The sequence below is a fragment of the Durio zibethinus genome, chromosome 8 (genome assembly GCF_047325235.1).
Source record: "Durio zibethinus cultivar Kanyao isolate XHJ-2024 chromosome 8, ASM4732523v1, whole genome shotgun sequence".
NCBI lineage: Eukaryota > Viridiplantae > Streptophyta > Magnoliopsida > Malvales > Malvaceae > Durio > Durio zibethinus.
In genome coordinates this window covers 1,859,507-1,880,183 of record NC_143169.1, presented here as the reverse complement: position 1 = coordinate 1,880,183, position 20,677 = coordinate 1,859,507, and the positions used below count along the sequence as shown (strand labels likewise).

Below are 20,677 nucleotides of genomic sequence, written 5' to 3'. Positions count from 1 at the left end.
TGCATGACCACGACCAATCTTTTACATTCTCCTTTACGTGTCTTTTAATCAGGAAAAATGAGATTTTCTTTACCTGTTTTCTATGTTTATTTTTTGAACAAAACAAAAATGTTACTGTTACATATATTTTGGGAAAAAAAAATTCAAAATAGATAAGTTTTTCAATCTTCTAAATCAGGACAAGATACATCATACCTAACAATCTAAAACAATCACCGACAAGATTCGAATCCAAAATTTATTTATAAAAAAAAATAAACTTTAATCAATTAAACCAACAATTTGAATTTATCTCTTTTAAAGAAATAAATATAATGAGAGATTTGAATTTATCTCTTTTAAAGAAATATATACACTTATTATTTATTCAATTATATAAGGATTCGAATGCAATATGTTATATCCATTCATACATATTTGAGCAAAAAATATCTTGGTTTTTGCTTTTTAAATTTTTTTAATTAGAAATCAAATTTAAATTTAAATGTTTTTAATTGTTAAGTCAATTATTCTTTATTGATATTTAATCCACCAAATTTTGAATTTGATCATTAAAATTAAAAATTCAACATTTTAATAACAAATTATACGACGGTTGACAAGCCAATCATTCTTTAATAAAAGCAATTCAATAGAATTAGAACTATTCCCTATCTATAAGATAAATCCTGTTATTCATAATTATAAATAAAACTTATAACTAATAAAAAGTTACTTTCAAATGGCAATCTGGAAATATAATTAGTAAGGATTTGTTTTTCATCCAAAAATTGTTTATACATATATATAGATAAATAATGCACAGCATTTCATTGCATGAATAATAATTCCATTTAACACGAAAAATGGGCATAAAAGTGCGGTCACAGTTCAACGTATAACTCCACAAAAGTACTGCAAGGTCCATCGAACTCATTCTAGTTTCTCTTCAGGAATCGCCTTCTGGAAATACCACAGAGGCAACTATTATCAGTAAGATGCTCTCTTCGCAATGCCGCCTATGGAACCGTCTTGAACTCGGACTCCAACAACCAGTTGCAGAAGTTCCCCAGAAAAACCCAAAAACACATTCAACCTAGTGGAAATGGCTCAAATGATAAGCAATGATCATTTGGTGGGGAAAACATATGTAACATTTTGAGATTGATATTGAATTCAGAAACACAACTCAATTTATGATCTATCTATAGATGGTATAAGAGAAATGCTTTACCAAAGAGAAATCTATCATTATGGGTAACACTTTTAGAAGTATTCTAATCCTAAACGTGATAGACAACTTGAAACAAAGTCTGCAACACCCGAGAAAGAACATTGCTCGCCTGACATTTTACATTCTCTTAACAGCATTGGTATATATGCGATATAAAGAGCAATGAAGAAATACTCTGGGGGCAATTAATGGAACAGGCTTATTTATTACTCACAAATTGCATGGAGAAGAGGATTGCTCTGCAAATTTTATTAAGAATGTTTTCGGTTTCGGCTCCCAGGACCAGAAAATGCCTTCATACTGATAGGATCAGCTGAATTATGCAAGTCTCTCTGGCCAACCAAAGCAGTTCCTCGGAATCCATGAGATGAAGCATGATGAGGAGAACTTGGTCCACTCCCCTTTAAGGCTTCAGTCTCCAAAGTCTTAGCTTCATTTTTCAGCATTGCTAACTGTTTTAACAGAAGTTAGTAAGTCTCATAAACAGATTGCAGAGCATAAAGAATTTGACAATATCATAAACCAGAAAAGAGAAATATAGCATAGATCGATTTTGTATCCAAAAATCAATGAAATAGAAAAGATCATATGCCACCAAGCAAGCCTTATCCGGAAAAAATGGAAAGCAATACAATTATCCACAGTATAAATTAGAGAAGTAAGAAGTCTTGACAAAATTGATAAGTTGGCAACTCCAACTATGGGAACTTCCACAGATGTGAGTCATGTGATAGGTAGGCCACTCTAAAAGTAAATGTAACTTTCATCCGAACTATGTTACAATTAACAGAACCTGCTACATCAAACAATTGAGTTTCAATCTGTACCTGAATTTCATTCTCTTTTAATCGATCATGAAGTGCATTGATGGCAGGAATTAAACTGAAATTGTTATGACAGAACATGAGTGCAAACATAAAAGTAACCGCTAATAATTGAAAGAGGTCTGCATCTGTTTCTGACCGATATTCAATCAACTTGCACATGGAAGCTTGATATGTAGATGTGTAATGGATGAGAGAAAGCAGATGCACTTTCCCATCTCTAAGTCAAATGAAGCAAGTTAGAATTGGTGATAAATGATAAGTTACGGAAGGAAAATGAAAATACTAATGAATGGTAAACACATTCATATTAAATAAAACCTCATATTTTGCAAGATGGCTTGGTTATATGCTGACCGCTTCTCTTCATATAGAACATGTTGCAAATCCGTAAATGACATCAATGGTGAATCAAGATTAAGAAGAGATGATGTTGGCAAAATATGAAGAGGAATCTCTTTCCTTACATACTCGCACCACTGTCAAAAAACCAAAAAAATAAACAATATGAGGACTCAAGTTGACAGTTCCTTCATGCAAACTCCAAATAGGATAAGAGATGGTTGATTAGAAGATGAAAATGCACCAAAAAGATATAAACTCATGCAAGTGTCGGCATATGCTGAAGCACACAGCATGCATGTATTCATCTGCTAGCCAAATAATCTCCATTGTACAAATCCAAGAGCTGAGAGTGAAAAAAAAAAAAAAAGGGATCTAGAGATCAAGCACATACTCGTGTATACCTCATATCCAAATTTGAGCAGTGCATGGTTTCTTGGATGCTTTCTGACACATCCATGGGGTCAATATCAACAATAGCACTCTGTATATTATTGGTATTATGGTTTCCTCCACTTTGCTCTTGCCCTAGATAGTTGGCATCAGCATTAGCAAAGAAACCTCCCAAGTCTACAGATCGTCCCCCACCCTAGTCAAATTTCATATACACAAACATTTGAAAGAGAACCATAAGGAAAAACAAGCATAAAATATGATGTAGGGCATAAAAGCATGAAACAAATAAGTACAAGAACAAACTTAAGAGTGAACATCGCTAATGTGAAACACACCTTTTAAGATACTCAGCCCATTTTCTCCACATTAGTAACAAATGAACAACAAAGACCATCATATCTTACCTAGGATACATGCTCCAAAAGGAGCAAAAACCTCAATTATAATTTAAAAGCTACATATATTGCATTGCATTCATAGTGTTTTATTCCCCTGCAAACATACAGATAAGACATTACAATTCAATTCCTTAGGCGCCACTTATAGTTTTCAAGCAAATAAATATACTTGTATTAAGCTTTTTCCCATATAGAATATAGAAAAGCACCTCGTTTTTATTGACCTTATAGAGGATATGATCTTAAATAGAGAACAACAGAGCAATAGTATCTATACGGTTGATCTACATAGCAAGAAAAGGCTCAGTTTGTTGTTTTCTTTTGTAAGTTTTTTTTTTTTTTTCAATGCAGATATCAACAGTAGGAATAGCCAAGGGTATGTCTAGAAGTAAAACTTTTTTCAATTTTTTCAAGTAGAAAAATCCTTAATGAGGAGCTTAGAGAGTCACCAAGAAAGGAAAAGATATATCATATACTAGAGACAAATTGAGTAAAGTAATAACAAATCTGAACAAGAATCACCTCCTTTGCACAAGTAAAATCCAATGCAACCTAAAACATTCCTTATTTCCCTCTAATTAACAAGATCAATGACAACTTTTAACTTTGATAACAGAAATTGTACCCGACTAGATCCTTGAATCAATCTGGAATCACCAGTATCTTGCACGGGACTATCTACTTGTGCAGATCCAGATGTCATCAATGCATTTTCGGAAGAACTTAATGATGACTCAAGATCAATAAGTGAACTTCTATACACAGGAGATAAAGACAGGTCCAGAGACATGACTTTGCTTTCCATCCGAAGACTGAAAAGCAATTATTTGGATTCATCCCACCTGAAATTATCACAATTCAATTTTGAGCTTTCCAGGGTTAACATGTTGGGAATATTGACTCAAATCCCATAAGAGATTTGTTTGAGATTTGTTAGAGATTTGTTTGAGATTTTTCAGATATTGCTTGATGGACAAGAAGACTTGCAAAAGAAGAATTCCAAGAGAAAAAAGATTCTTAATAGGTAAGTTTGACTTGCAAGAGAAGAATTCTAAAAGGAAAGTGATTCTTAATAGGCAAGTTTGACTTACAGGAGAAGAATTCTAAGAGGAGAGGGATTCTTAATGAGCAAGTTTGTATGGTTATAAATAGGTGAAGTCTCTACAGGGTTAGGTATGAGAAAAAGATGTAAGAGAGTTGTAGGGTTTTGTGGGATAGACACCCCATAAGAGTATTGGGGCTCTACGTCTTATGGGTGTGTATATTTGTTTGTGAGTGGACTAGAGGAGATTGAAAAGGTTCACATAGGTATGATGTATGGGAACATATGGGTATGTGTTTGGTTATGTTGAAAGAGTGCACAAGGGTTTGGGTTTGTGTTTGTTTGGGTAGAGAATACTTCATAGGACTAGAGGAGATTGAGAGTGTCTTATGAGTATTGATTGTTGAGTGGAGTTGATGATATGATATATGTTTGTAATTCTTTACAACTAGTGGATCTTGTTTCTCATCCATGGATGTAGGTCAGTTAGACCGAACCACGTTAAATTATTGTCTCTTGTATGTTTGATTTATTGTTTGATTTCGCTTCCGCTGGTGTGATTGGATTGGAGGCTTTTAGCCCAACAAATGGTATCAGAGCTGTGGTGATCCTCAACAAATGATATCAGAGCTGTGGTATTCCCCAACAAATGGTATTAGAGCTGTGGTGTTCCCCAACAAGTGGTATCAGAGCTGAAGGTTCGAAACATAAGAAGAGTTGAAGATTCAAGATGTGGGAAGAGCCGATGGTTCGAGACATGGAAAGAGTTGATAGTTCGAGATATGGGAAGAGCTTGGTTTGAGACATGGGAAAAAATAAGCTTAGAGGAGCTCGATTCAAGAGAAGAGTTCGAGTTCGAGTTTTAAAGATTGAGGATTGGTTTATATGAAGCGTGAAGACACAAGAAAAGAGAAGATGATTGTGAGACTTTCATTACAGGTGGAGTCAAGCATGTCTAGCATAAAGACAAATGATTGATGGAATTTGAGTCAAGGTGGAGATTGTTGGGAATATTGACTCAAATCCCATAAGAGATTCGTTTGAGATTTGTTTGAGATTTGTTTGAGATTTTTCAGATATTGCTTGATGGACAAGAAGACTTGCAAAAGAAGAATTCCAAGAGAAAGAAGATTTTTAATAGGTAAGTTTGACTTGCAAGAGAAGAATTCTAAAAGAAAAGTGATTCTTAATAGGCAAGTTTGACTTACAGGAGAAGAATTCTAAGAGGAGAGGGATTCTTAATGGGCAAGTTTGTATGGTTATAAATAGGTGAAGTCTCTACAGGGTTAGGTATGAGAAAAAGATGTAAGAGAGTTGTAGGGTTTTGTGGGATAGACACCCCATAAGAGTATTGGGGCTCTACGTCTTATGGGTGTGTTTGTTTGTGAGTGGACTAGAGGAAATTGAAAAGGTTCACATAGGTATGATGTATGGGAACATATGGGTATGTGTTTGGTTATGTTGAAAGAGTGCACAAGGGTTTGGGTTTGTGTTTGTTTGGGTAGAGAATACTTCATAGGACTAGAAGAGATTGAGAGTGTCTTATGAGTATTGATTGTTGAGTGGGGTTGATGATATGATGTATGTTTGTAATTCTTTACAACTAGTGGATCTTGTTTCTCATCCGTGGATGTAGGTCAGTTAGACCAAACCACATTAAATTATTGTCTCTTGTATGTTTGATTTATTGTTTGATTTATTGTTTGATTTCGCTTCCGCTGGTGTGATTGGATTGGAGGCTTTTAGCCCAACATAACAAATATTTTTACAAAATTAGTTTTGATTTAGCATGTATAATGAAATAACCTTGTTTGTATCTTCACTAAAACAAGAGAATATTAGCCCAATAAATCCAGAATCTAGAAGTTGATACATTGCCTGAGTCCACACATCTGCAGAAAGTAGGGGGTGGATGATACTGTCAGTGTCCAGCAACCAATAATAAACATGCAGCTATCAAACAAGATGCAACTAAAAGTAGTCTTCAGTTAAACAAAATCACCAATAAGTTCAGTTCAATACTTCACAATCCAACTGTGCAAACAGCAGAGATTGATAACACCATATGAAGAATCCTCTTCTTCACAATCTTGTTTCACAATAAGCAAGCACTCTTAGCTCAGCTACACAATGTAGCAGGTTCAAATTTTAAGGAGTGTGTTCCCACACTTGCAAGGTTGAAAATTACACCCAACTAAAAAATCAAGCATCTTAATTTGGCACCCAATGGATTAAATTTAAAATGCAGCCAATAGTAAAGGAAAGTGTACCAGAAAATTGAATAGCTTAGACATGCAAAATGGACTAGTCCATTCAATGATTAATGATACAAGATATTAATAATTTTCTGAAGCAAACAATAAACAAAACTTAGGATTTTGCAAAGGTAATAGTATGTGAAGTGAAAATTTTCAGTTAAAACTGAAAGAAAACAGAAAACAAAACTGAAGCACTATAATGCATGTTGATTTCAATACACAAAAGTAAAAAATAAAAAAATAAAAATCATCACTCTCCTAGCTTATTTCAAATAGAGCTTCAAACAGACTAATATATTTTTCTTAGCTAAAAGCTAGAGCAACAAATTAAATTTACATTAAAAATAAATAATAATAACTTATCAAAACCTACCAACATGAGAAGGAAGAACTGTAATATGGGGATGTGAATGGTACCACCCAATCACTCTTGTTGTTTTGCCAGTTGAAGCAGTCATTCTGTGCCTTGAAGTTAATTTCACAACAAAAGTAACAATGTTGAACATTGCACTATACATCAGAACATGCAAATGATATTCATAATCAAAGCTATACCAGCTCTACATTTTCATGACAAAGGGCTTATAGTAAGTTGGGAAGAGGAGTGATTTCACATTAGCACTTCAATGGCTTTTGGTGAAAGCAGGTAAGCAGAAAAAATTATCATGTCACATTAAACATAGTGCAAGTGTTACGGGCTCCGACCTTAGACTCAGAATCCGTGCGACTTTAGGCTTGGAATCTTCTCTTTTGTGCCTAAGTCAGCCTAAAACACAAGCATGCGGGCACTAGAACAATGGGAAGGGCTGATTACGCAAGTTAAAGAGAAACAGGATAAGAAGACAAAATTCTGGAAATGCTCTTGTATTCACTGAAACAGAAGTGTTTGATGGTATACAAATGAGGGTGGAGTAGCCCTCTATTTATAGTTAAGGCTCCAGCTACAACTTAATAGCATATCCCTAGAATAAAGGCTAAAATCATGGGATTATACAGATTACAATCAATCAGGATGCTAACTCCTGATTTTCAGGGTCAACCAAATCTGCCAGGATGCTGCTGCTGATCCTGCCTGCTTCCAGAAGCTTCCCTTGCGTGTCCAGCATCTTAGGCCCTTCTAGATGTGGTGCGGGCAGCTTGTATGCCAGGCCTTGGTCTCACGGGCGGGCGTTCTGAACTTGTTTGCTAGGCTTTACGCACAGATACCCGCCAACACGCCTGGTCTGCGGGCCTCAACCTCTGGCTTGCCTGTTGGTCCGCCTGATGTGCCTGACGCGCCCGCCCTAGGCATGACATTCTCCCCCACTTGATTACACAACACCCTCGTTGCGTCTTCTGCATGGTACTGCCTGATCTGGTCCCCGAACTGCCATAAGTCCTCTACTGGTTCCCAGCTCGCCTCACTGTCTGAAAGTCACTTCCAGTGCACCAAGTATTCATGTCTTGGTTGATAGTTCTTTCGTCTCACCTCCTGGTCAGCTATGATGCTGTGGACCTTCTTCTCATATGAGGCCCTTGCTCCCAATGGCGCACGCTTTGACTCTGCCCGTCCTGGATCTCCTTCATCCTCATAGAATTGCTTGAGCATGCTCACATGGAACACCGGATGTACCTTCAGCTTGGGTGGCATATCCAGCTTGTAAGAAACCTTGCCTACCCTCTTGACTACTTGAAAAGGTCCTTCATACCTCCGGACTAGGCCTTTGTGCAGCCTCCTATGGCGCACAATGGGATGCAGCTTCACTAACACCAAGTCTCCAACCTAGAACTGCACATTCCGCCTCTTCTGGTCTGCCCACTTCTTCGACCTTTTGGCCATCTTGTGTAGACAAACTCTGGCCAAGTCAGTTTGCTCCTGCCATGCCTTGGCAAACTTGTATGCTGCTGGATTCGACCCTGTATAACTTGCAGCAATCGAACCGGGTGTTAGTGGTTGTTGCCCTGTCACAACTTCAAATGGGCTCTGGTTCGTTGCCTCGCTCCTTTGCAAGTTGTAGGAAAACTGCGTAATATCTAGCAACTTTGGCCAGTCCCTTTGTGTGGCACTCACATAGTGCTTGAGGTAGACCTCCAATAGTCCATTCACTCGTTCTGTCTGCCCATCGGTCTGTGGATGCATGCTGGTGGAAAAGTTCAAGTCTAACCCCAACAACTTGAACAACTCAGTCCAGAACCTGCCCGTGAACCGTCCGTTCCGATCACTAACAATGGTCCTCGGCACTCCCCAGTACTTAACCATGTTCTTCAGGAACAATCGAGCTGCCTTCTCGGTTGGGCATTCTTTGGTTGCTGGAATGAAGATTCCATACTTGGAAAACCTGTCCACCACTACCATAATGCTTCCAAACCCTTCTGCTTTGGGTAAACCGACTATAAAGTCCAGAGAAACACTCTCCCATGATCGCTCTGGCACTGGCAATGGCTCCAAAAAACCCCTGGTTTCTTGAGCTCCACCTTGTCCTGTTGGCACACAAGACAAGTCTTCACATAGGCCTCTACATCGTCCCTCATGTGCGGCCAGTAGTACCGGTCCTCGATCAGCACCAAGGTGCGACTCACTCCGGGGTGTCCAGCCCACCTTGAATCATGACATTCTTGCAAAACTTCCTTGCAGAGCTTCTCATGTTGCGGCACAAATAGTTTACTGCCCCTGGTGTACAACAACCCATCCTGCAACCAAAATCGCCTAGTCTTACCTTGCTGGGCGTACTCCATCAAAGCCTTGGCTATAGGATCATGCGCAAGTCCCTCCTTGATGCACGGCACCAGTGACCTTTCGGTTGGCTAATGGCAGCAAGGTTAGCCTTCCTGCTCAGGGCATCTGCCACTAGATTCACCCGTCCCGACTTGTACTCCATCTGAAAGTCAAATTCAGTAAGAAAATCTTACCATCTTGCCTGCTTGGAGGATAGCTTCTTCTGCGTCTGGAAATAGCTAGTTGCCATATTATCCGTCCTCACCATGAACCTCGACCCCAACAGGTAATGGCGCCAAGTGCGCAAGTAGTGCACCACTGCAGTCATCTCCTTCTCTTGGACCGTGTACCTATGTTCAGTCTCATTCAGCTTCCTGCTCTCGAACGCGACTGAACGTCCCTCCTGCATCAACACGCCCCCTATGGTAAAGTCTGATGCATCCGTATATACCTCATACGGCTTGGCATGGTCTGGCAAGGCCAAGACTGGCTCCTCTGTCATAGCCCGCTTCAACCTGTCAAAGACTTCCTGGCACCCTGCGCTCCACTCCCATGCTCTCTCTTTCTTGAGCAAGTCAGTCAATGGCGTGGCTATTGCTGAGTGACCTTTGATGAAACGCCTGTAGTAGTTAACTAGCCCAAGGAACGATCTCAACTCAGTGACCTTGGCTGGCGGTTGCCACTCCAGGATAGCGTGTATCTTGCCTTCATCCATGCGTATCTTGCCACCTCCCACTATGTGGCCTAGGAACGGGATCTCCTGTTGGGCAAATGAGCACTTCTCCCTCTTGACAAATAGCTTGTGCGCCCGTAACACCTCAAACACCTGTCTTAAGTGGTCTACATGCTCTCTCAAAGTCTGTCTGTAGATCACAATGTCATCCAAATAAACCACAATAAACCGATCAAGGAATGACTGAAGTACCTTGTTCATAAGGGTGCAGAATGTTACTGGGGCATTCGTGAGTCCGAAAGGCATCACCAAGAACTCATACGAACCATACCGAGTGACACATGCTATCTTTGGCTCATCTCCCTCCGTAATCTTGACTTGATAGTAGCCCGACCTCAAATCCAACTTGGTGAACCACCTTGCGCTTCCAAGTTGATCGAACAAGTCCGCAATTAGTGGGATGGGGTACTTGTTCTTGATGGTCAACTTGTTCAAAGCCCGATAGTCTATGCACAGCCGTAACGACCCATCATGCTTACGCTGGAATAGAATCGGTACACCATAGGGTACCTTCGATGGCCTGATGAAGCCAGCATCAACTAACTCCTTGAGCTGCTTCCTCAACTCTTCCAACTCTGGTGGAAACATTCGGTAAGGGGCTCTAGCTGGTGGCTTAGCCTCGGACACCAGCTCGATCTTGTGGTCCACCTCCCTCTTAGGTGGTAGCTTGCTAGGCAGCTTTGCGGACATCACATCACTAAAGGTCTTCAGCACCTTTAGCACCTCTAAGTGTGACTCGATCTCCTTTTCCCTTGGCTTATCATATTTCAGGGCTGCCAAGAAGGTGTCTTCTTGTCTGCTTACCGCCTTGGCAAATTGGATGGCTGACACCACCCTCGACCCAACTCCAGACCCTCTCCTCAATGGCACTAGGCATTGGCACCGTGCATCCAAGATGTAAACAAAGTCGACAAAAGGCACAAGGAGGGCGTTAATCCGAACAAGAAAATCCAACCCAATCACAAACTCATAGTCGTCAAGAGGTATTACCTCGATGGTCTCCTTGCCTTTCCAGTCTCCAAGCTGCAACTCCACTCCTCGTGCTACTCCAATGGCTGGAACTTCTTTGGAGTTCACCGTCTTAATGGTACCAGTCCCTTTTTGCACCTTCAGTCCAAGCTTTCGGGCTCCATCACCTGAAATATAAAGATGTGAGGTACCTATGTCCACCAGTGCGCTCACCTTCTGACCCGCAACCATCAGATCTGTAAATATCAAGCCTTTTGGCTTACGGCTCCCCTTACTCTGGACAGCATTAAGCACCAACGACCCAAGCTTTGCTGCCCCTGACTCTGGCTCCTCGTCAGACTCCCTATCTACAGCAGCCAGCTTGCCCTTCTGTGGGCAATTACGCGCTATGTGGCTCCCTCCACATAGGTAGCATGCTAATGGCTCTCAGTCCCCCTTTGCTTTCCACTTGCCTCCTGGTGGCTTCCTCTCGCCATCCTTGGTTGAACGGTCTCAGTCCCCATCCTTGGACTCCCGATCACGGTCCTTCCTCTTGGACTGCTTCTTTCGGTCCCTATCGTTCTTGCCCTTACCCTTGGGCTTGAAAGACTCGAACTTGTTCAGAGGCTTGAACTCTATTAAGGCCTCGGCAGTAGTCATGGCTTTAGCCAAGTCATGAACTCCTCTCTTTTATAGCACATGCTTCACCCACGGCTTCAGCCCATCCATGAAAGCAAAGAATGTGTCCTTCTCGCCTAGATCCGAGATCTGTAGTATCAATTCAGAGAATTTTTGGACATACTCCCTTATGTCCCTTTGTTTGCTCAACCTGTGCAACTTTGCCCGTGCCTCATCATCGGTATACTCCGGGTAAAATTGTTCTCTGAACTCCTTTTGAAACTCTGCCCAGGTTCCAATCTTGGCGTTCTCACGCCTGACATCATCACACCTACGCCTCTACCACAATAAGACTACATCAGTGAGATACATAGCAGCGGTGCTTACCTTTATCGCCTCGTCTTGCATGCCCATGGCCTGGAAGTTCTGCTCCATACCCTAAAGGTAGTTGTCTACTTCCTTGGCCGCCCTAGTCCCCTTAAACTCTTTAGGCTTGGGGACATCCAATTTGGATTTGGACACTCCAGCAAACATGCCATTCCCAATGGCAGTCTTGCAAGTCACGAGCTCACTGGTAAGCTCCTCTATCCGCTGGCGCATGGCCTCCATGCCATCTCGCAAAGTCAGCACTTCCGCCTCTAAGGATTCATTCTTTCGGGTGACCGCATCCAAGCCTTTGTTGAGAGCAGCTTCCAGCTCACTTTGGATCTTCTCCCCCATGGAGTCTAGCGATGCAATGTGAGTCTCTACTTCCTCAAGCTTCTCCCCCATGTCGCCTATGGTCACCTCCACCTTGGCCAGCCTACCGTCCATGGTAGACCAGATATCTCTAGAACCGACTTTCTTGCCTCTTCCGCGCCCATGCTCTTGGGCCTCTGGTTGTTGGCTAGCAACGTCGCTTTGAGATGCCATCTCTTCAATCACGATCTAACCTGCACAACACAAATACGCAGAATCGAACTTGCTCTGATACCAACTGTCACAGGCTCCGACCTTAGACTCAGAATCCGTGCGGTCTTAGGCTTGAAATCTCCTCCTTTGTGCCTAAGTCAGCCTAAAACACAAGCGTGCGGGCACTAGAATAATGGGAAGGGCTGATTACGCAAGTTAAAGAGAAACAGAATAAGAAGACAGAATTCTGAAAATGTTCTTTTATTCACTGAAACAGAAGTGTTTGATGGTATACAAATGAGGGTGGAGCAGTCCTCTATTTATAGTTGAGGCTCCAACTACAACTTAATGGCATATCCCTAGAATAAAGGCTAAAATCATGGGATTATACAGATTACAATCAATCAGGATGCTAACTCCTGATTTTCATGATGCTAACTCCTGATTTTCAGGGTCAACCAAATCTGCCAAAATGCTGCTGTTGATCCTGCCTACTTCCAGAAGCTTCCCTTGCATGTCCAGCATCTTGGGCCCTTCTGGATGTGGTGCGAGCAGCTTGTATGCCAGGCCTTGGTCTCACGGGCTGGCCTGCAAGTCGGGCAAACGTTCTGAACTCGTTTGCTAGGCTTTGCGCACAGATACTCGCCAGCACGCCTGGTCTACGGGCCTCAACCTCTGGCTTACCTGTTGGTCCGCCTGATGTGCCTAGCGCGCCCGCCCAGGGGGTGACACAAACACATTTATAACAACTAAAGCTTCAGATCATTGGGCAAATTATTAACTAAGAGAAATATTTCATATTGCAGGTAACAAATAAACTCATTTCTTTTTGACACGTGTTAATAACTTGCATGATTTAAATCATCTCTAAGTAATCACAGGAAAGGCCAAAGCAAGCCTCTAGAAAATTATTTTTTATAGCGTAAGGAACACAGAAATTAAGCACTGATTTATTTCCAAAACAGTGATAGAATAAATGCACAAAGATTAAGGATATATCAGCTTGAGCTGATGCAGCAGCCAACTGTTCTGGATTTGTTTCGACTTGGTCCTTTCGCCGATCAGCTTGTGATTGTGGTGATGCTCCCCATATCAACGCAGTGACATTGCCATCTTTTGAGTACTGAAATTTGCAACAAGAGAATAAAGTATCATAAACTGAGTCATATAACTTGAAAAAGAGAATGACAAAAGGGCAATGCAAAACCATCATATTAGAGCTCCGTAATACTCTTTGGTAGAAAATGAGGGATTCCAAAGACCAGATTTATCATGAGTTATTTCCTGCTTACAGAGATTCAAAGTTCCTAGTACTCTTTGTATTTCAGTAAAAATGCTCATTGGATGCAAAGATCCACAAAGTCAAAATGAACAAAAGGTAGATATACTTCCAACATTGTTTTTGTGAAATACATCAAGCATACATTTGCAAATGATGTTTAATAATGATGCCGGAACTGCATTATCCACATCAGCATTAGAAAAAAAAAAAGCACTTAAATAAGCTCAACAGAAAGAGTAAGGTGTGAACTTCTTTAGTTTATCTACACAAACCAAACTGAACTAGAATTTGTAAAAATCACAGTTCAGTAACAAAACACCTTAGAATTAAACAACTTGTCAACATCTCCACCAAAGCGTTTGAGGCTTCAATTGAACCAGACTACATTGTTAATTTACAGATTCATAATTTAAGTGGGATAAAAAAAAAGGACATACATTAATCAATCTAAACTTTTTTCTTTTCAAAAGGAGAAGCAGATGAAAACCAACACCAAAGGACTAGGGTGAAGTACCTAAAACTTGAACAACTAAACTGAATCTGAATCAAAGAAAGAACTTTCGAAACTAGCAACTATATATTTCTATTGAAGAGGAATTAAGTAATAAGTAATAAGTAATAACTACCAACAGCGAAGTCTACATGAAAACATGGAAAAGCACCAATCTCAGTACAAGTACGGAATTTTATAAGGAAAAAGATAAAGATATGCTTTAAAATCAAACAAAAGCTGCAACATATAAATAAAAAGAATAGTATTTGCAACTTACAATTCTGCTCTTACTATAACCTCACAAATTTATAAAGACAAAGCAAAGGATAAAACTTGAATTCAAGTATAACCCACGGCATATGAATAAAAAGAATATAATTTGGAAGAATATGATCAAAATTTGACTATAAATCCAAGAACCCATTTCAGCTAACAATTCAAAAAAATCCAAATAATTTCAACATTAATCCCCCTATTAACATCAGCAACATATACAAATTACATTACAAAAAAAAAAAAATTTGGATTTTGAGACATGGGTTTTATCTAAAAAAACCGACAAACCTCAATATCACCGAGAAGAAGTCCCATGACCTCTTCAGTTTCAGTGGACAATGCATGCGTAAGACAAGTTAACCAAACATCCTCAGACATTTTGGCACATGTTAAAGACATTCTCTTTACCAATGCAGTAGACCCCAAAATAATATATAAATAATTTTTCTTTTCTAAAAAAAATCACTATATAAATTGTTTTTCCTTTTTTATGCTCTGTTCCTGCCTTTATAAGAAAGATCTTTAGAAGATTTTCATTTCTCTGAAGGACGTTGCTTTGGGGTACGATGGCTCTTGCCGGACAGGAAAGAAGGAGAGTGGGATAGAATACAATCAATCGTGTACAACCATAAAATTTAGGCCGTTGGATTTTTACATTAAATCCGTTTCCTGCCAATTTTTGTTCCTGTTTACAAAATTAATTTTACAACTCGAGCTGTTTAACTGCTTATAAGTATCGGACTTCATTATTTTATTTTCTCAGAAGGAAAAAGTATTTGACTTGATATACAATTGGTAACTAGTAAGCAATTGTCTTCTAGGTTTTACTGAAAGAGAGTAATGATTATGTGATAAAGGGTGCACAATAATTGTTAAGTATTAATACAAATAATTTTCTTCCATTCTCTCTTGTTCTCGTTTAACTTTTCATCAAACATTTGGTGTGCTTGTGTTGTATAACGGTTAGGCAAGCTAAGTTTCAAAGTATTTATTGTTTGAGCATTTTTCTATGTAAAATTTGATCTTGAACAACGAAAAAATTCATTTCTGAATTCAAAAGTCATATAAGTTAGGAATTGAAATCTCGATCAGTGACACAGGATTATTTTACTCTTCATTCACTATAATTTTTTGGGAGAGACAAATTTAAAATTCAACACTCTTAAAAAATGATAAGCATTTGTTCTTTAAATTAAATGTTTAGGTGTTTTGTGTAATGATTTTGAGTGAAAGATTCCATACTTTAAAATAGGCAATTTATATTTTTAAAATTATACATGTTATATTTAAAAATTACAAATATTAATTTTTACAACTAATATCAAAGTTTAAAAATTAAAAAAAATCATAAGTTATTTCAAAAAAATATTCATATGTATTAAAATTTAAATATTAAATTTACTGGATATTATTTCTTAAAAATATTTATATAAATCAACTAATTTAGATATCGAATTAAAAGAATAAATAATTTTTTTTATTCAAGTGAATATATACAAATAAGGATTTACTTACATTAGTATAAGTTTTATATATATATATATATATATATACACACATATTTAAGAAGCATTTGATTAGATTGAATCTAAGATTTTTCTTTCAAAATATTACTGTTGGATATTCAAATCTTCACATTTAGTTAAGGGGTATTAGCTTTTTTGGAGTAATTATAGATTCCAAATTATACCGAAAGTTTTGAAATCAAAAACTCACATTTTCTTATAATTTTTTAAATTTTCAAAAGAAAAGTGTCTTTTGTCCCATATTCGACTTTAATAAAAAAATATTTTTTTATTTTGCTCCAATAAAAATCAACATATAAAAATTAAGTAACTGTGAATCGTTTTTATTTTAAATTTTTTTAATTGAGTACTTTTTTATATATTTTTTCACACAAATACTATATTTGTAGTCTTTGAAATACAGTAATTGTAATTATTTATTGCATTTCTTTGAATAAATATACAGTATTTAGTATTTAATTTTTTTTATCAATTTGACTTAATAGCTTTTGATTTAATAAAAATTTATTATGGGTATGACAATTATTGTGATTCTTTGAATATAAATGTAGTATTTGACATTTTTTTATATTTGACTTTTAATTTAATAAGCATTTATTATGGATACGGTAATTACTACTATTTTTAAAATAGAAATGTAGTATCTAGCATTTATTTTTTTTTTGTGTTTGACTCAATGGTTTTTGACTTAATGAACATTTATTATAGGCATGGCAATTATTGAATTTCTTTGAATAAAAATGCAATATTTGACATTTTATTTTTTGTTACGTAACTTGATGGCTTTTGATTTAACGAGCATTTATTATGAGTATGGCAATTACTATCTTTATTTGAATAGAAACACAATATTTGGCATTTCATTTTTTTTATACGTTTGACTTGATGGCTTTTGATTTAATAAGTATTTATTATGGATTTGTCAATTACAGTATTTCTTTGAAGCTAAATGCAATAATTGTATATGTTTAATTACTACATTTCCTACATTTCTTGGATGAAATTTACACAATAATTAATGACTAATTATTTGTTTATAATTGGCCACTTGAATGCCGAGTTTCTTGGATGAAATTAATGCAGTAATTGATATAGTGTTGCGTTATTATATAGTGAAGAATATTATAATAAAAATATATGATTAAATAATCGCAAATTCCCCCCAAACCTAATACAAGAATCTAAAAATAAGATATCATGAAAAATTACACTTCCCTTAGAATCACACTTTTCGGAGATCACACTTTTTCTTGGAATATAATATTTTACGAACTAAATGCCCTCTTAGATCAAAATTAAAATATATGACTAATTTGAATTAAAATAATTTTTTATATAAAAAATTTTGACCTAAGAGTAAAAAAGTGTAAAACTTGCACTTGTATAAGTGGATCTTTCCTCATATATAAATATATATGTATATATATATATATATATATATATATATAAATGGATAAACTTACACTAGTGTAAAATTTTTTTAATATTATATATTTTCCTAGTCATTGATTTCAATATATCAAAATGATGAGATTAAATCATTTTTTCTCTTATCTTTCTTGTCTTTTAGATCTATTGAAATCAATTATTAGAAAAAAAAAATGTAAAACTAAAAAGTTTTACATGGTTGTAAGATGATCCCTCCTTTATATAGATACATATACATAATATTCATCTGGTTTCTAGAAGCACCATGTGCAACTTCAAACCTCATAAATAGGAAATGAATGATACGGACATTGCTATCTCTTAGGAAGAAGAAGAAGAACTTCAACGTAGTGTCAAGAAGATTAAGGACTCCCATCCGGAAAAGGGGAGCATTGTTGCTGAAAGTTCAAGTACTCGAGCTCAAAGAAATGTAGTTTCATATAAAAACTCCCTATTAAGAAAGTCATATGGAGCTTATGAACAAGTCTTTCTGGAATCTAAGGAAGAAAATATGGAAACTGATTCTGATGATGATTTACAGGACCAAGAAACTGGGGATATGTCCGATATTGTCAACATCACGCTTAGTAAAGAAAAGAAAAGCAGAATCAGAAACAAATGGGCAAAAACGTTGATTGTTAAGGTCTTTGGAAGAAATGTTGGTTACCAATATCTGATTTTTAAGCTTAATTAGATATGGAAAACCTAGGGTAAGTTCTGTGCTATTGATCTTGGCAGTAATTACTTCCTGATCAAATTCCAGCATGTAGAGGATTATTAATATGTCATTAAAGGAGGGCCTCGTTTTGTGGGTGCTCACTTTCTTACCATGAGGAAGTGGTCACCAAATTTTAGAGTTTCAAAAGCTTCCTTCTCTTCTGTGGCTATTTGGATTAGAGTGCCTAAACTTCCCATAAAGTATTATGATACAGAAATATTAGCCAAGATTGGCAAACACATTGGAACCCTGCTAAGAGTTGATAATCACACTCTCTCTGAGGAAAGAGGGAAGTTTGCATGTCTATGCATTCAAGTGAACTTAGACAAACCCTTAAAAAGTTATGTTATGGTGGAGGGGAAAAAAACAAGCCATCATTTCTGGGAAATTGGCATGCTATGCTTTGGGTGCAGAAAGATTGGGTATAAAAATGATATTTGTCTTGATTCTTCATTTACTGTTGTTTCTGCTAATTAAGTGAAGACAAACGAAACCATTCTAACTACTCAAAGCTTGCAACCGAAAGAGGAGGATGATGACCATAATGGGTACAGTCCGGGGATGATTCTCGAAAGGAAAAAGGCAAAACATAAGCAAAAAGCTGCAAACAGGCAAACAAGTGCCCAGCAAAGTCAAAAACCACCTATCACCCAAAAAAAAATCATGTCAAAGGATTAGAACTAGGGGAATAAGCAGGAGGCACATTTACGAGGTATCATGGAGTTCTCAAATCCATCATCTATCAGGTCAAATGAGAAACAGGAAGGCAAGCTACCTATTTACCAGGCCAAGACAAATCTCTGTTGGCAGGTAAGAAAAGATACAAAGCCTGAAAATAGTTATAACTCCTGTAAGGAAAATATCACAGAATACAAAAAGAAAGATACTCCTGGTACCATGGAAAGAAACATAAATATGGTTTCAAACAAGGGGGATAAGGCTAATAAAAGTAGCAGGCCTCTTAAGGGGAAAATATCAGCCCCATTCACGTTGACATGCAAAAAGAAAAATGCCTCTGGTAAACCTGAACCCTCAAGTTTAGGATAATAAGGAGAATGAGAGGATAACTCCTCAACTGACCCTTTCCAAAAAAACCACACTGAAAAAGAACAAAGCTTCAAACCATATCGACTTCGTGGAATCATAGACGTATCCATAGGCCAGAGTTTAGGGAACTAAATGCTAGCCAACAAATGAGAATTTGTCTAAACAAGAGAATGACAAGAGAAATGATGCAATAGGCGATCAACAGAGTATCCCTCCACGCTTTTTCAACTTCTCCTTTGTCCTTTCTAGAATACAACTAAGACCCGCTTTGCCAAGCCCTGAACGAGATAAAGGCGAGGGAAGACTCCATAGAACTATCTCCCCACGAGAACAAAAAATACCAAAGAGTTCCAATTGCCAAGGAGGTCTGCACCACCACCAACCACAAGGGGGTATCTAGATGCTCTAGAGATCCGATCTGATCACGGTGCATGAAATCTGTCACACTGAACAGAAGATTCATGCATCGGTTAAGGTAACTTCTTCTTATTTTTCTTGGTTATTTTCTGCTATTTGTGCTAGTCCTAGGCTGAAGGAAAGAAAACTCCTATAGGATAATCTTAAAATTGTTGCTTTAAATCATAACCTACCTTGGATTGTTGCTAGAAATTTCAATAAAGTTTTTTTTTTTTAAAGGATAAGAGGGGGGTGCTCCCATTTCTGGTTATAGAAAAGAAAAATTCCAGTCTTGTTTGAATGCCTACAACCTCATTGACCTTGGTTTCAAATGACTGAGATTTACGTGGTCTAACTTAAGGTGTGCTTAACATCTAATGTAAGAGAGAATTGATTATGGTTTTGTTAACCCTGAGTGGAAACTGATGTATCCTAGGGCGTTGGTCTCTTATTTATCGAAAGTTAGATCTGACCATTGTCCTATGCTCATCTCCCTTATAGCCAAACCCTCTTCATTTGAAGATAAACCATTTTGATCCCAGAAAATGTGGCTAGACCATCCTGATTTTCCAAGAGTTCTCAACCAAAGTTGGTCCAAAGTCTCACTGTCTCTCAACCAAACCATTAAGGACTTCACTAACCAACTAAAGATTTGGAATAGGGAAACTTTCAGAAATATCTTTCACAGGATAGGACAATCTTGGCTAGGCAGAATGGCATTAAGAAAGCTATGGCCACCAGACCCAATAAATATCTTTTGAATCTCTAAAAAGCACTTACGGTTGAATATCAGGGGGTTTTTAAAGAAGAAGAGGTTATTTGGGCAATGAAATCAAGGGTGAGTTAGATGGTTTAAGGGGAAAGAAATACAAAATTTTTCCATGTCACCACATTAGTAAGTCGGTAAAGAAATAAAATTGGAGGCGTGTCCAATACCAATGGAGAATGGGTCACGGATAGTACAGGTATTAGTCAAATTATAATGGAGAACTTCAATTCGCTTTTTATTTCTACCTCAAGGATGATAGAATGTAGAGCTCAAAACAACATTGATTTACATTGGATCATTCTTACAGAGGAGGAAGCTTCCATTCTGCAACTGCCACTCCAAGAGGAATAGAACCTAAAGCCATTTAAGGCCCTTGGCCTAGAT

At 37.6% G+C, this 20,677-nt stretch overlaps 1 protein-coding gene and 1 pseudogene across 2 annotated transcripts; both read right to left on the bottom strand.

The window, feature by feature from the left end:
- Positions 1 to 722: 722 nt before the first annotated feature.
- Positions 723 to 3,997, bottom strand: LOC111278678 (uncharacterized; annotated as a pseudogene). Its single transcript, XR_016344252.1, has 6 exons — positions 3,799 to 3,997; positions 2,774 to 2,968; positions 2,359 to 2,507; positions 2,177 to 2,257; positions 2,041 to 2,095; positions 723 to 1,665 (listed from the first exon to the last, which is right to left on the bottom strand). The product of XR_016344252.1 is annotated as an uncharacterized LOC111278678 (transcript).
- A 2,022-nt stretch (positions 3,998 to 6,019) lies between these two features.
- On the bottom strand, positions 6,020 to 14,647 carry LOC111278528 (uncharacterized). The gene is made up of 4 exons (XM_089764522.1): positions 13,356 to 14,647; positions 6,847 to 6,934; positions 6,218 to 6,304; positions 6,020 to 6,107 (listed from the first exon to the last, which is right to left on the bottom strand). The coding sequence occupies exons 1-3, from the start codon at positions 13,569 to 13,571 to the stop codon at positions 6,231 to 6,233; spliced, it is 378 nt and encodes a 125-aa protein (XP_089620648.1). The 5' UTR covers positions 13,572 to 14,647; the 3' UTR covers positions 6,020 to 6,107; positions 6,218 to 6,230.
- Positions 14,648 to 20,677: the final 6,030 nt, after the last annotated feature.